We start from the raw sequence: 17164 nt of genomic DNA on the forward strand, positions 1-17164 counted from the left end.
TAAAATCATCAGGTCAAAATTTGGCCTACAGTAACAAATTAGATTTTTAAATCCCCAAACTCAAGAAGCAACATTCATTACATTACCTCTTCTGTCTTCTCATGTAGTCTACAACAGCAAGCATTGTTCTTTGTGACTTTTTATCCAAAGAGCATCGGAAAAATGGTTCTGACTCTAACAAAGAAAGAAAGAAATCTCTTCTCAGACCCAGAAAGATCTCCCAAGGCACTTGGTTCTTGTCTGTGTTTGTCTCACTTTATACAGCAAGATTCTGTTGGACAATACCTAATACAAAATTCGTTCTTAATAAATATGAATAAATAAATAGATTTAATGGCATTTTTCTTTAAAAAAACTCAATATGTTTATATAACTGAGATCTTACATTTTGATTTACATTTTATCTCCGAAGAAGTACTAATTCACAGCCTCAATAAAATCAAAAGCTTTTGTAAGCTACGTGTTCAGTATACAACAATGAACAAAATAGACTATTTTATTCTTATTGGAGCTTTACCACTATACACAGTAGTTGGGCGCATCCTGAGAAATTCATCTGTGCATGGAATTTGAATTTGGTTCATAATTACCCTTTCCCTCCCCTTGTTAAGGAAGTCGGTGCCAGCCCCTTTATGATGGATTGTTGACCCTATGTTTTCTTCTAGCTGTTGTACAGTTCCTGGTGTAATTCCTAAATCTTTGATACATTTCAATTTAAGTTTTGTACAGGGTGAGATACAGGGATCTAGTTTCATTTTTCTAAAAAAAGCTATGTAGTTTTCTCAGAATCATTTGTTTAAAAGGCTGTCTTTTCTCCAAAATATATTTTTGGCACCTCTGTCAAATATCAGATGACTGTTAAGTAGGTAGATTGACAAGATGGACTATTTTTGACTACACAGAACTCACAGACTAGGCTGGATACTCTCAACACAGCATGAGAAATGGTTTAAAGGAAAGTTTAGAATGCTGCAGAGACCTGTATGAGGGAAGCTCACCTGAACAAGGGAAGTGTCATAGAAAAGTGAAACGTGAGGGCTGGGGCTCTAACTCAGTGGTAGAACGCTTGCCTAGGATTGGTGAGGCCTTAGGTTTGATCCTCAGCACAACATAAAAACAAATAAACAACACAAACAAATAAAGGTTAAATTCTTTTTTTTTATTTTTTATTTTTTGAGAGAGAGAGAGAGAGAGAGAGAGAGAGAGAGAGAGAGAGAGAATTTTAATATTTATTTTTTCAGCAGACACAACATCTTTGTTTGTATGTGGTGCTGAGGATCGAACCTGGGCCACACGCATGCTAGGCGAGCGCGCTACCGCTTGAGCCACATCCCCAGCCCAAGGTTAAATTCTTAAAAAAAAAAAAACTATATGAAAGTGAAATGTGAAATAAAAGTAATGGTTCTCTGGGACAAAAGGAAAGGACAATGTACCAAGGAATATTTAACACTATCTGAGATGGCTGAAAGCAGGAAACAATCTGGAGAATTTATGAAAGAATTTCAACTGTGCTAAACCACAGAATAGAAAACAATAAGGACTGACAGTAACAGAGGAACACAAATAGAGTAAAGTTATTACAATGAAGAATAGGCAGGATTTGGTAATAAGATGAAAGATATGTTAAGAGGTTTCTGGCCTGGGCAAAGGGGATGAATAAGATGCAAATATTATCTTTGGACAGTTGACTTTGAGATGTACATAGGAGGCGAAGGGATGAGACAGACTTCAGAAAGAGTAACAATTTACATTTTATAGCAATCTACATTTACTTTCCCTCTCAATAACAGAATTTTATATGTGGTGTTTAAAATTTTATTTAAATAAAAATATTGGCACTCTATACAGATAAAACTAGATGACTTTACTTTTGAACAGTTGTAGCGTAAGTTAAACTATGTAATAAAGTTGTTCTAATAGTACTTTTAATTACCTAGTATTTAAACTTCCAATGGCTTATTCTTGACTGTAGAACACTTATATCTGTATTTCCTCAACTAAATATAGGAGATAGATTGCTTATAAAGACTTGAATAAGAGTTTTTATTTTAGGATTTTCATTTTGACAACCCTAAGAAAATTCAAGTAAATAAAATATTTTATTTTATTTTGAAGAATAATTTAGAGCCACAGGATGGGCAACTGTGTCTGTGTTCATTATATTTTTCCAAATAGATTTATTTTTTGTTTATAACTGAAATATAAAATTGTACCTATTTGGAACTGGGGTTGTGGCTCAATGGTAGAATACTTGCCTAGTATGTGTGAGGCACTGAGTTTAATTCTCAGCACCATATTAAAAATAAATAAATAAAAGTATTGTGTCCATCTACAACTAAAACAAAAATATTTTTAAATACTTTTAAAAAACTATACCTATTTATGAGATATAATTTGATGTTTTAATACGTGAAGACATTGTATGATGTTTAATCAAAGTAAACATTTATCATTCAGCATATCCAATATTTACCATTTCTTTATGGTGAAAACATTTCGTTCCTCTAGCTTTTAAAAGAAATATACAGTACATTATCTATAGTCATCTATGTTGTAGAACACCAGAACTTCTCATTCCTAACTGTATCTTAGCATCCACATTTTTCCCCACCTCTCCCTCCCCTGACTCAGCCCAGCTTCTAGTAACCACCATTCTACTCTTAACTTCTGTAAGATCTGCTTGTTTAGATTGCACATATAAGTGAGATCACGCAGTAATTGTCTGAGCCTGACTTATTTTACTTAACATAATGACTGCCAGTTCCATCAAAATAGATTTGTAATTGTTATTAGTCAATTGAAAAGAATTTACGTAAAAGATAAAGCATAGCAAAATGGAGTCTAAATGACATCAGAGCCATGTCAAATGAACACTGCAGAAACAGAAATAGAAAAATAGAGAACTGAGTGATCACAACCTGTACTGAAGTATAGGACCAGCAGTAAGGTTGGGAAAAGCCATTTAGTTGCCATAAGATAGTTAATTAAATCTATTTTTATTAGAAGTGTATGGGTCTTTTAGTATAAATTTAGGTATGTGACTAATTTTATGTTTACTCATAAAATACACTGATAGTATATATGAAAGATAGAAGTTAACAGTGGAAATCTATAATTTTCTATCATTCTTAAAATTTAGGTTTGAAAAACTGACTCAAGATGATCCCTCAATTATGCATATTTGTGTTACATATACCCAAACCCGAGCAGAATTTCTTTAAGATACTGGAAGGATACATTACAAAATCTTAAATGTATTTATCTTAAATTACAGAATAAGTACTTTTCCATAGTAAATATGAATGATTTTATAATAAGGCTACTTTTTAAAATCCAGTTGGCCACAGCTGAAAATTCCATCATATCTCTACTATAATATCTAAATATTTCATAATTTTTGTGCTTTTTCCACTGCTAGAATGGACAGGGAGCATCTTGTTTACATCTGTACTGCCAGGGATAAGCACGTTGCCTGACACACTCAATTGTTTAATTATTTGTCCCATTATTAACATCTAAAATGTACAGGAGGAGTACTAATTATTAATTATTCTGGGTGCTTTACAAAGATTGTTTTGTTGAAAATTTGTACACCTTTTATCTCCATTCTCTAGTTAAGGAAACAAATTTAGAGTTATGGAAGAAGCCAGAAAGTATCTGAGGCTATTTAACCACAAATCTATCTTTCTTTAGAGCTGAGAAGTTAATAGTACAAACATTAATAAGTTAGCAGAATACCTGAATCCAAATTTGCAGGAGTTGTGGATCGACTTGTTTGTGAGAGGTTTCTGAAAGAGTTGGTGAAAAATGCTTGAACATGTGTAGAAAGCAGAATTTTCCATGATTCATTTGTGTCTTGAAGTAATATATCATGAATCAAGCAAGGAAGCACGATCTGACAAAAGTCAGTTTTTACCTAGAACATACAAAACATCAACTCAATACTTTGAGTAAGAGAAGCACACTACTTAATATTTCCATTCCTTGTTGCTGACTTATAAAAATTTTTAAAAAGATAATCTACCATTAACTCAGATACTGGAAGGATACATTACAAAATGTTAAATGCACTCAGCATGTTATTAAAACATAAAAAACATGGACCAGGTGGTGTTAAAAGTACTAAGCTAGTATATCTATATCAAATATATGTTAGTTACACTACAACTGTTCATTTCTAGTCTAGGCTATTAGCATGATCAGAAGATTAGTGAAAGAGGATTAATTTATAAGCAAAATTATGAGGTTTTTAAGTGTAATTTCAGAGTTAGAAAGTGTTATTAACAACAGAAGCAGTTCTCTGATATAAGAGGAAAACAGCATGAAAATTTCAAGAGAAAAGCGGAAAATATGATTTTTGTGCATTTTTCTATACTCAGTGAAGAGCAAGTCATACTATAAATTTTTATTTGTAATAAATCCCAATTTCTAGGTATAAAATTTGTGTATTTGTGGTATACTTCTGAATGCAGCAAAGTGCTTTAATGTGTGTGGCACATTAAACAAGTGTCCAACCTTTATTTTGGCATTCATCACATTCCACATACATCATATAGATAAATCACCACACTCAACGGCTATTATTATTAATCACATTTCAGGTCAAACCTGACGGCCCAGATCCACCCACACAGGTCTGCGCAGGACCCAGGCTCGCAGGAGTCCTGGGTCCATCTCTCCCCTGGGAGGCACCCACTGGAGCCCAGCCTCTGGCACAGGACCACCCCTTCCGACCAGCAGACTACCACAGGAACCCAGGCCCACAATGACTTGTGCAGGACCCAGGTCCAGGGTAGGTCCAACTTCGGCCCCCCACCACCATCAACACCTGGGAGCCTAAGCCTAACCCATTTTCATGTTGGGACACTATAGTCATCGCCATAGCCTTCCCTACACAGTAGGCCCTAACTTTTTGATAACAGACAGGGCCTAGAAGCAGCTGCATCTCAGAGCAGATATCCCAAAGAGAGTGTGAGGCCCACCCTTTCAGCCCCATCTCTGTGACATTGCTTCCGTCTTGGGGCACCTGAACTATTATTTCAAGTTACCTTGGCTATTGCTGCCACCACCACCTTTAGTTGCAGTAGCATACATTGAGGGACACCAGCAGGGTCTGGGAAGCCCAACATCAATGTGAGGTACAATCTGCACAGATACTACAAGAATATAGGGAAGAAACTGTAATATCTCAGACCTATGCTGCAAGAAAGGAAGACACATGAACAACATGAAAAAACAAGGGAAGAAAGTGCCCCAAACAAACCAGGATACTGTAATAACATAACCCATGGAGAGCGAAGTTGATGAAATATCAGAGAAAGAGTTCAGATGGCTCATAGTTAAAATAATCTGTGAATTAAAGAATGACCTAAATGAGCAAATACAGGCAAAAATTATCACTCCAACAAAGAGATAAGAGAGCAAATACAGGTAGCAAAAGATTATGTCAAGAAAGAGATACAGACAGAAAAAAAAAAAGTCACAAATCCTTGAAATGAAGGATACAATAAACCAAATAAAAAATTCAATAGAAAACATAACTAACAGACTAGATCACTTGGAAAAAAGAACATCAGATAACGAGGAAAAAGTATACAATCTGGAAAATAAAGTTGATCACACAGTGAAGATAATAAGAAACCATGAACAGAACATCCAAGAATTATGAGACAGCATCAAAAGACCAAATCTAAGAGTTATTGGGATAGAGGAAGGCACAGAGTTTCAAACCAAAACTATGTACAATCTCTTTAATGAGATAATAGCAGAATATTTCTCAAGCATGAAAATAAACTGGAAAACCAAATACAAGAGGTTTACAGAACACCAAATGTACAAAATTACAACAGATCTACACCAAGCACATTATAATGAAAATGCCTAGCAGACAGAATAAGGATAAAATCTTAAAAGCTTCAAGAGAGAGGAATCAGATCACATATAGGGGAAGACCAATTAGTATCTCAGCAGATTTTTCAACCCATACCCTCAAAGCCAAGAAATCATGGAACAACATATACCAAGCTCTAAAAGAAAACAGATGCCAATCAAGAATCTTATATCCAGCAAAGCTCAGCTTTAGATTTGATGATAAAATAAAAACTTTCCATGATAAACAAAAGTTAAAAATTTACAACTAGAAAGCCTGCACTATAGAACATCCTCAGCAAAATATTCCAAGAGGAGGAAATGAAAAAAAAAAAATCAGCAGAGGGAGGTATTACACTAAAGGAAAATATAATCAGAGGAGACACCAAGTCACATTAAATACCAAAAATAAACAAAAATGGCTGGGAATACAGATCATGTCTCAATAATAACCCTGAGTGTTAATGGCCTAAACTCACCAATCAAAAGACACAGACTGGAAGACTGGATTTAAAAAAAAAAAAGACCCAACAATATGCTGCCTCCAAGAGACTCATCTCATAGGAAAAGACATCCAAAGACCGAAGGTGAAGGATTGGGAAAAATCATACCAGTCACATGGGCTGTGGAAGCAAGCAGGGATTTCGATCCTCATAAAAAATAAAGTAGACTTAAAATTAAAGTCAATCAAAAAGAATAAAGAAGGATACTACATACTGCTCAAGGGAACCATAAACCAACAAGACTTAGCGATTATAAATATATATATGCCCTAAACAATGGAGCATCTATGTTCATTAAACAAACTCTTCTCAAGTTCAAGAGTCAAAATAGACCACAACACAATAATTTTGGATGACTTTAATACACTAGGTAGATCTTTCATCAGTAGATAGATCTTCCAAACAAAAACTGAACAAAAAAACTAGACCTCAATAATACAATCAATAACTTAAGACTTAACTGACACATATAGACTATTTCATCCTTCCACGAGAGAATAGACTTTCTACTCAGCAGCACATGAATCCTATTCTAAAATAGACCACATATTATGCCACAAAGTAACTCTTAGTAAATATAAAAAAGTAGAGATACTACCCTGCATTCTATCAGATCATAATGGAATGAAATCAGAAATCAATGACAAAATAAGAGGAAAGTTCATGGCATGAAGTTCATTCCTTAAAAGAAGAAAAAGTCAACAAATAAATGAATTACATCTCAAAGCCCTAGAAAAAGAACAAATTACACCAAAAGCAGAAAATAATTAAAATCAGAACAGAAATCAATGACACTAAAACAAAAGAAACAATTGAAAAAATTGGCAGAACAAAAGGTCCTTTGAAAAAAATAAATAAAATTGACAGACCCTTAGCCATGCTAACAAAGAGAAGGAGAAAACTCAAATTACTAACATACATGATGAAAAAGGAAATATCACAACAGACACTATAGAAGATAATTAGAAATTATTTAGAAAACTTGTATTCCAATAAAATAGAAAATATTGAGGGCACTGACAAATTTTTAGAGTCATGATTTTCCCAAATTGAATCAGGATCATATACACAATCTAAAAAACCAATTTCAAGTGATGAAATAGAAGATTCCATCAGAAGTCTACCAACCAAGAAAAGCCCAGGTCCGGACTGATACACAGCCGAGTTCTACGAGACTTTTAAAGAAGAACTAATACCAATACTCTTCAATTGAGAAAAAGAGGTGGTAATTCCAAACTCATTCTATGAGGCCAATATCACCCTGATTCCAAAATTAGGCAAAGACATATCAAAAAAAGAAAACTTCAGACCAATATCACTAATGAACATAGATTCAAAAGTTCTCAATAAAATTCTGGCAAATCAAATACAAAAACATATCAAAAAGATCATGCACCACGATCAAGTGGGATTCATCCCAGGGATGCAAGGTTGGCTCAACAAATGGAATAGATAAACTCTAGATAGGGCAGAGGGGTGGGAGGGGAAGGGAGGAGGCATGGGGTTAGAAATGATGGTGGAATGTGATGGATATTATTATCCAAAGTACATGTGTGAAGACACAAATTGGAGGGGAACCCAACATGGCGGCGGGCGGGGAGGCAGCACTTTCAGTACCTCCTCAATAATGGGGACAGAGAGACGCATAAATACGTTCAGATTCTACCTGATGAGAAACTTCTAGCAAAATTCCGCTGAAGTGAGACCTGCTGGTGAATTTGTAGAATTCTTGGAGGTGACAGTTTGCCCCAGACGAGTGAATCTCTGCCACGCAGCGCGGAGGTCAGGACCCGCCATCCGCCACTGCTGCGCAGAGACCAGCACAGTAGGAGGGGGTTCAGCAGGCGGGGCGTAGGGACCCTACAAAGAGGTCGCTAATCAAGCCTTCATGAAACAGCGAACCGGAACCGAAACCAACCAAGACGGGGTCAGACCAGAGACAGGCCAAATGCACCCCTCCCTTCGGACACTCCAGCAAGGACTCTGGGGCCCGCCATAGCAGCGAGGTGACGTCACCAGAGGTCAGCGGACGGGATTCCTTCCCAGCGGAATAGGCTTTAGCAGGTGTGTCACTCCCACCCCCACCAGATACATACAGCCGGGAAACCTCAAAAATCTCTCTGTGGGCGTGACTGTAGGGGCCGAGGGAAACGGAGGAGACTCCCGACCCCCAACTCCCCCGACCACCAGCGGTGTGGGCGTGACTGTAGGGGCCAAGGGAAGCAGAGGGGATTCTCGATCCCCTTACCACCAGCGGCAACACCCAAGGTCTTAGCTGCCAGTTCCCGGGGGGCGTGCCCACCAAAGGGGTCCGGACAAATTAAACTGTCGGTTCCCAGATCACCGCTCCACAGCACTGGGGCTTGGATGAATGACAGAGAGAGTGCTCAGTCATATGGGAAATAGGGCACGCAGTGGGGCTGCAAGTGTAACCAGATCCTTGGAAAGTGCCTCCGGCAAGGGGGTGGGAGGTCTAGCTGGCTGACAGGAGGAAGGGGGGAGGGGCAGGAGAAGAGAAACAGCTCTGGAATAACAGGATTGAGAGACTCCCAGGAGCCGCCATACAGGGATTGCTGTTCGCACATAAAGGGCAGAAGCTCGGCTCAGAGGGCACAGCTCCGCCTACTGGAAGAAGAAAATGGATCTCTAAGACTTCATTTTTTTTTAATTTCTATTTTTTATTTTCTATTTTATTACTTTTTTTCTCCTCATTTCCTTCCTTCATTCTTTCCCTTTTCAAGTTTTATTGTTCTTCCCATTCTCCTCTATTCTACCTATTTCTCTCTCCCTCTTTCTTTTTAAGAGTTCCTTCCTTCCCCTTCCCTCCAACTTTCATCCCAAGCATTATGTCTTCCATTACCTGTAATTGTCTAAATGCAAATAGGTGATTGTTTCGAGGCTATCTATAGGGCTCCTAAATACCTAGTTATTACCAAATACCCTAATCCAATCGCCTGTTAATATCCCCCTTCAGTAGAGCAATCTTCCAAAGTAGCCAACACATACTAACCTTCATACCGTCATAGCACCTAACCTAAACATAAAGTCCTAGGATCAAACAACAAATCACTATATGCATACAGAATCCGTAAGCCTTTTATGAATTGAATGAATCAGCTTTAAAGTACAATAAAGCCCAACATTTCCAGGCATGGTCTCCCACCACAAAGGAGAGACCACAGAGATATACAAAACCAAAACAAATTTATAGGAGAAAACAGAAACACAGCAGTTAAACAGAGTTGCAAAGTAATGTGAAAAACATGAAAATACAAGGGAAAAAAGGATTACAAACAAACAATGCGGGACAACTTAAATTTATAGGAGAACCTAGAGGCATCAGAAAAATGGACAGAGAAAGAACTCTACCAGGAGACAGAGCTTGAAAAAAAAATCAAACAGTAATCCTAGAAATGCAGGAAACCATAAACCAAATTAAAAACTCAAATGAGAATATGACAAATAGACTAGATCAAATAGAAGTCAGAACATCAGATAATGAAGACAAAGTTTATCAACTCGAAAAGAATATAGTCAACGCAGAAAGGATGGTAAGAAATCACAAGCAATCTATCCAAGAGATATGGGATGTCATAAAAAAACCAAACTTGAGAGTCATTGGGATAGAAGAAGGCATAGAGGTTCAAACCAAAGGAATGAACAATCTGTTGAATGAAATAATCTTAGAAAACTTCCCAGATATAAAAGATGGAATGGACTGCGAAATCCTGGAAGCCTACAGGACCCCAAACATACAAAACCATAATAGACGAATTCCAAGACACATAATTATGAAGATATCCAACATACAGAACAAGGAGAGAATATTAAAAGCTACAAGAGAAAGGAGGCAGATTACATTCAGGGGTAAACCAATTAGGTTAATGGCTGATTTATCATCACAGACTTTGAAAGCGAGAAGATCCTGGAACAACATATTTCAAATGCTGAAAAATAATGGATTCCAACCAAGAATATTGTATCCAGCAAAATTAAGCTTCAGATTTGACAATGAAATTAAAATATTTCACTATAAACAAAAGTTAAAAGAATTCGCAGCCAGAAAACCAGCACTGCAAGGCATTTTGAGCAAAACACTACAAGAGGAGGAGTATTACACAGTACTAAAAAAAAATGACAAAATCATGGAATTTGCAGGGAAATGGATGGCATTAGAGCAGATTATGCTAAGTGAAGCTAGCCAATCCCTAAAAAACAAATACCAAATGTCTTCTTTGATATAAGAAGAGCAACTAAGAACAGAGCAGGGAGGAAGAGCATGAGGAAAAGATTAACATTAAACAGGGACGAGAGGTGGGAGGGAAAGGGAGAGAGAAGGGAAACTGCATGGAAATGGAAGGAGACCCTCATGGTTATACAAAATTACATATAAGAGGTTGTGAGGGGAAAGGGGAAAAAAAACAAGGGAGAGAATTGAATTACAGCAGATGGGGTAGAGAGAGAAGATGGGAGGGGAGGGAAGGATGGATAGTAGAGGATAGGAAAGGTAGCAGAATACAACAGTCACTAATATGGCATTATGTAAAAACGTGGATGTGTAAACAATGTGATTCTGCAATCTGTATTTGGGGTAAAAATGGGAGTTCATAACCCACTTGAATCTAATGTATGAAATATGATATGTCAAGAGCTTTGTAATGTTCTGAACAACCAATTAAAAAAAAAAGAACTTACCAAAAAAAAAAAAAAAAGACACAAATTGGTGTGAATATACTTTGTATACAACCAGAAATATGAAAAATTGTGCTGTATATGTGTAATAACAAGAATTGTATCTTGCACCTTCCCCTATTTATGTGCCTTTTGTCTATTTATAATGCCACTGGAAGAGGAGGGAGAACTTTTTCAGTCATTTGATTTCTTTTCCAACTTTTTAGGTTTTTGAAGCTGCAAACACTACAAGGTTTTGGGGTGGTCTGTGTCTGAAGCTCAGCAGTGTGGGTCAGACAGTGTGAAGAGCCTAAAGACTTGCCAGCTAGGTCTGTTGTGCAAACTCACTGGAAATAAACACTTGCTGGAACTTTTAAATCTGTTCTTTTAGGTAAATAGTGATGCTCTTGATGTTATTTTCGTTTATCTTATTTGGAATGGATTACTTTTTCCACAGTTACTAACTCAATGAGGGGGGGGAAAAGCAACAAGTTCTTTTCATGCAAATGACTAGTATTTGCAAATTTTTTTTATAAATTTGCCTTTAAACACAGCTACTTGTGAACATTTCATTAGATATATTACAATAACACTAATCTTCCAACCTTTCACATCACTGTTTTCCATTTGTACAAATATATATTAAACTGCAGATTTGGCAGCTGAATTCAAGTGCATTAAGACATGGTCACTGTGCACACACCTATGCACCCACACAGAGCTGCCAGTGGGTTTGTCCCACAGGTCTGGCTGGTCAAGTCTGGGGGATTGTGATTCCTTGATATTTGCTTTGTATTGATCACAAGTGCAGAGATATGTATGTGTTACATCAATGTTCGTCTTCATTTGTGTTTTTTTTCTTTTAAAAAATATTTGGCAGTGACTATATTTGAATAGTGATTTCACAGTTTGTTCCTGTATAGTAACGAGTGAAAGTGGAACACGTTTCTTTTTAAAAGGGAGAGAATTGACCTTTTGTGTTGCTGCTTTAGGTTAACAGTATGTTTTAGGAGATTAAATTGTTTTTGTTCAGTCTGTACAATTAGCCATTCAGAGCAAAAGGGCCAGATTGTATAGAAGCCCTTGAAAAAAGATCTAGATGACAACAGAGGCAGAATAGGAAGTCACACCATCTGTTGTGGAAAGAGGACTTTCAGTTTGTAACTACGGAGCTGTGGTGCCATTAGAAACTGTGAATTTCCAAATAAATCTTATCATTTTTCTTTATTAAAAAAGAAAGAATTGTAATGCATTCCACTGTCATACATAATTAAAATAATTAATTTAAAAAAATCAATTCCACATAAAAGACACATTGTAGATTACCAATGGTACACTTTTTCCCTTTTAACTAAAGACAATTCCAAAAGCCAATTTTGGAACTATAAATTTAAGGTAGTAGGAATTAGTTTATGTCTTGGCTCAAAGTCAAAATGTCATAAAAATCTTGGTTTTGTTTACTAATGAGAAAAAAGTTGTATGTATGCCATAGATACCACTCTGATGAACTGTTCTGAGTATACTGTAGTATTACAGAAAAGGTGATGATTTATTCACTACTCTATTTTCTCAGCAGAAAATAAGAACTGCTTTTTTTTTTTTGGAGGGGGGGCATACTGGGGATTGAACCCAGGGGCACTCCACCACTTAGCCACACCCCCAGCCCTATTTTGTATTTTATTTAGAGACAGGGTCTCATTGAGTTGCTTAGCACCTCACTTTTGCTGAGGTGGGCTCTGAATTCTCAATTCTCCTATCTCAGCCTCCTGAGCTGATGGGATTATTACACTTCTTTCAACATAGGTGCTTTACCAAATTATTCCTCTACTGATAAAATTTAATTGGTAAATACTTATCTTAGCCAGATAATTTGGTTTTATATTTCTGTTAAATCATGTTTAATAGTACTATAAGTTGAGTTAACCTCTAGGTCTTACAGTCATTATTGTGTTTTGAATTACATATTTGATTTTAAAATTCTGTAAAAGCCGAGTGTGGTGAGCATGACTCTAATTCCAGCAACTCAAGAGGCTTAGGCAGGAGGATCACACGTTTGAGGCCAGCTGAGGAACTCAACAAGACTGCATCTCAAAATATAAAATAAAAAGGAATGGTAATGTAGTTCAGTGGAAAAGTGCCCCTGGATTCAATGCCCAGCACCCAAAACAAACAAAAAACCTTTTTTAAAAAATTATTTTGGTGTTAGGGATTGAAACAAGGACCTTGCACATGTCAATCACAGACTCTACTACACATCCTCAGCCCTATGGAGACTATGAAATTGTTGTTTGATGTGGTACATAAGTGTACTCTTTACTATAATTAATTGAAAAAAAAAAAAAAAGCAATTCTAACTATTGTCCTTACCCTTCATTCACTCAAAAAAGCATATTACAGAGAGTAAATGACATTGATTTTAACAGAAGTAAACAAAGTTAAGAGTTGACTTTTGGTTAATATAAATAAATTACCATCACTAATATTTAAATTATAATTAGTAACAAATTGCTCAGGGCACCTTTTAGAACTCATTTAGTGTGTTGTCACTGAAAACGTGAAACTTAGTGTTAGGACCAAAGATGCCTAATTTAATCAATTTACAGCAGCTAATTGTGGATGATGTGGGTGATACTGCATAAAGACAATTGGAGATGATATGCAATACCAGAATACTCTTTTAGCTGCACAGCCATGATTGTGTACACAGAAGTCAAGGAGAATGAGAAAAGCAAAGAAAAAACAAAGGAATTCCATTAGATTAATTAATCTTCTTACTTCACACATTGGCTTTAATAATTGAAGAACTTCACTTTTTGAGCCTCCACTGTCCAAAAAAGCACAAGTCAATGTCTTTATCCAAATGTCATGATTTTCACTTTGAGGAATCCAAAGATTCGGATCATCCAGCCGTTCAAAAGGGTTTTCTTTATCAAGACTGGGTACTTCTAAAAACTAGATCACAAAGTATAAATAAGAGAATCAGAAAATTATTTTACCTTTCCTGTGTAAAATGACTATCTAGATATAAATCTGTATCCAAATAAAACTAAATATACTTAAAACTAAATCCAGACGCAATAGTTACCTTTTTAAATTAAAATGAATTTATATGAAATGGTGAAAAATGACTGGTCTAGGAAGCAAGAAAACATGGGCTCTACAGTCATCTATCACTATCAGCATATCTTATATATATCACCAATTTTCTGCTTCATCTGTCTCATGTACAAAAGCCGGCCCAACTCTACCCTTTAAAGTTGAATTAAAATAAAATGAGATTTTTCAAAATCATTTTTCTATTTAACTATGTCAACAGTTCACAAAGTATCCTCTGAGTTGTCTTGATTCCTGTTGCTAAGTCTGTTCAGGGCAGATGTGCTGCTTTCTACTACAAACCAACATGCTTTAGGGGAACAGGAACTTTTCTGCTATTCTTTATAAAAAAACTTTTAATTGATTTTTTAAAATTATATAAAATGTTAGGATATATTTTGACATAATCACAAAAACATGGAATGTAATTTGCTCTAATTCAGTCCCAGAAACTCCTTTTCTCCCTCCTCTTCTCCTCCCTTTCTACTCTACTGATCTTTCTGAAATTTAATAGTTTTTTATTTTTATTTTTGTAGCTGTAGATGGACAGGATGCCTTTATTTTATTTATTTATTTATTTATTTATTTATTTATTTTTAGGGTGCTGAGGATCAAACCCAGTATCTCATGCATGTTAGGCAAGTGCTCTGCCACTGAACTACAGCCTCAGCCCAAATTTTATAGTTTTTAAAAACTGGTATCTTGTAGATATATTTGATGTTGGGATTCATTGGCTATATTCATGCATGAACATACAATAGTTCAGACAGATTCATTCCAATATTCTTCCCTTTCCCCATCCTTAATTCCTCCTCTTCAATTCCCTTCATTTACTCTACTTATTTCCTCTCTTTTTTTGTAAATATATGTTTAGTGTTGATAGAGTTTTATTATTTGTTTATTTATTTATATGCAGTGCTGAGAATCCAACCCAGTGCCTCACACATGCTAGGCAAGTGCTCTACCACTGAATTACAACTCCAGCCCCATTCATCTATTTTGATGAGATTCCCACTCCCCTTTCTCTTTCTCCCCACACCTACAGAGCCCTCATATTTTGGGTTATCCTCTACATTTCAGAGCAAACACTCAACCTTTAAGTTTTGGGGGATTGGCTTATTTCACTTAGCCTGATAATCTCCAGATCCATCCCTTTACCATCACATAAAACATATTTCTTCCTTCATCTACTCATGGACTGAAGAACACCTAGGTTGTTTCCATAGCTTCATTACTGTAAATTGTGCTGCTATAAACAGTGATGAGGACAACTTGAGAAACTTAATGAGTCCCTGTCTCAAAAAATTAAAAGGGCTGGAGATGTAGCTCAGTGGTTGCCTGCTCCAAGGCTCAATGTCAAGTCTTGCAAAAAAACAAAACGAAAAAACTCATCCAAAATAAAAAATTACAGTGCTTTACAGATTCTTTCACTAGTTTCATTAATTAAGCCTTATTATTAGTAGTAAATTTTACTATGACCAAAATTATGAATCATTAAAAGTACTACTTTAATGATGGGTATATGCCCTAAAATTTAATTGGCAGAAATTCAACTGTATATTCCTCAATCACTTTAAAAAAAAGAAACAAGAAACATTTACGATTCTTAAATATCCTTCAGAGTGTTTTTAGTAGAACCTTGTAATGATATCAACAGGGGAAAAGGGAGATTAAAATTACTGATTTATTATATTATTATTATAAAATTATGACGTTATCTTATATTCTACTAGGGATTATGATATGTTAACTTCCTATGGAAATAAATGCTTTCTTTCGAGAATCAATAGTGTTTATGGAATAAAAAGGTTTTCTATTGCTAAGACAAAAAGGCACATCACTCATAATTTCCCCTATCCCCAACTCAACCCTACATGCCTAGGTTATCTATATCAGTTTTCTCACACTGTCATAAAAAAGAATGACAAATCCCCTAGACTCAAAAAGTACAGTTTAAATTAATTCTAGGAAAACCCATGTGGTATTATATTATTATTTTAAGAAAGTTGACATGCATAATTCAAATAAAATACTAATACTCTAAACATAGTGGATATTCAATAAAAATTTATTACTTCAGAGACCTTTTTTCTTGATGTTCTAAAAGGCTGTAGATAGGTGAGCAAGGGATCTGCTCTCGTCTTATAAATCTCCCAGAAACGATGTCCAGTCTTTGTAGCTAAAATGTTTTTCAAACAGGTAACAGCAGCTGATCGAACTCTGACACTGAAAAACACAAAAACACATGTACTTCACTTATTAATCTTAAATGTAAACAATCTCCACTGAAAAAATAAAAAATTGAAACTTAAATTTATATTACAAAGTTTTACACATTTAAAACTCTACATCCAAGTAAAAATATCAAAGGATTTTTAACATTCCTTCAGTAAACTAAAATTACTAATCACTGTAATAGCAATTCTCTTCATTCAATATAATAATGTTCAAATAATGACCATAAATTCAAGGGATTCATAAATAAGAAATACTTGGAAATAACAATCCGAATAAACTTTAGTAAGAATAACAAAATACTGATTCACCTAAGTAAAAAATATTTGAATCAAATTTTTCCTGGAGATATAAATAATTTATGATGAAGCAAAATGTTGTTTTATCCCAAGTAAGAAATACATGCAAACAAAAAAATTAAACAAGCGGTAGCATGTACACAATGATTATGACCAAATCTAGATGAGAATCATTAAGTAAAGATAGCTAAAATCTCTAATAAAAAAGTGAAGGTCATTCTCTTTTACAAAAAGGAGGGAAAAAAAACAAAAAATGAGGAAAATGAGGGTTGCAATACAAGAGTACTATAAACATAACAAATGACAAAAATGATGATTAAGTCTGAAAATGCAATGATAATTAATCATCAAATAAGTACTTAATTTCTTTTAGGTTTCTTGGTTTAAAACAAATGCAGCTCCCCCAAAGCACAAGAAATAAAACCAAGAATCAATAAATGGGATGACATCGGGCTAAAAAACTTGTGCACAGCAAAGGAAACAATTAAGAGCATG

At 35.4% G+C, this 17164-nt stretch overlaps 1 protein-coding gene across 1 annotated transcript in view; it reads right to left on the bottom strand.

Moving 5' to 3' along the window:
- Positions 1 to 17164, bottom strand: part of Atm (ATM serine/threonine kinase) — a 157510-nt gene that overhangs the window by 49643 nt on the left and 90703 nt on the right. The window contains exons 35-38 of the mRNA XM_076846443.2: positions 16220 to 16361; positions 13818 to 13994; positions 3739 to 3916; positions 87 to 174 (exon numbers count right to left, since the gene is read on the bottom strand). Coding sequence (XP_076702558.2) covers positions 87 to 174; positions 3739 to 3916; positions 13818 to 13994; positions 16220 to 16361 — 585 coding nt within the window. The remainder of the gene's footprint in view (positions 1 to 86; positions 175 to 3738; positions 3917 to 13817; positions 13995 to 16219; positions 16362 to 17164) is intronic.

The sequence above is a fragment of the Callospermophilus lateralis genome, chromosome 2, assembly GCF_048772815.1.
Source record: "Callospermophilus lateralis isolate mCalLat2 chromosome 2, mCalLat2.hap1, whole genome shotgun sequence".
NCBI lineage: Eukaryota > Metazoa > Chordata > Mammalia > Rodentia > Sciuridae > Callospermophilus > Callospermophilus lateralis.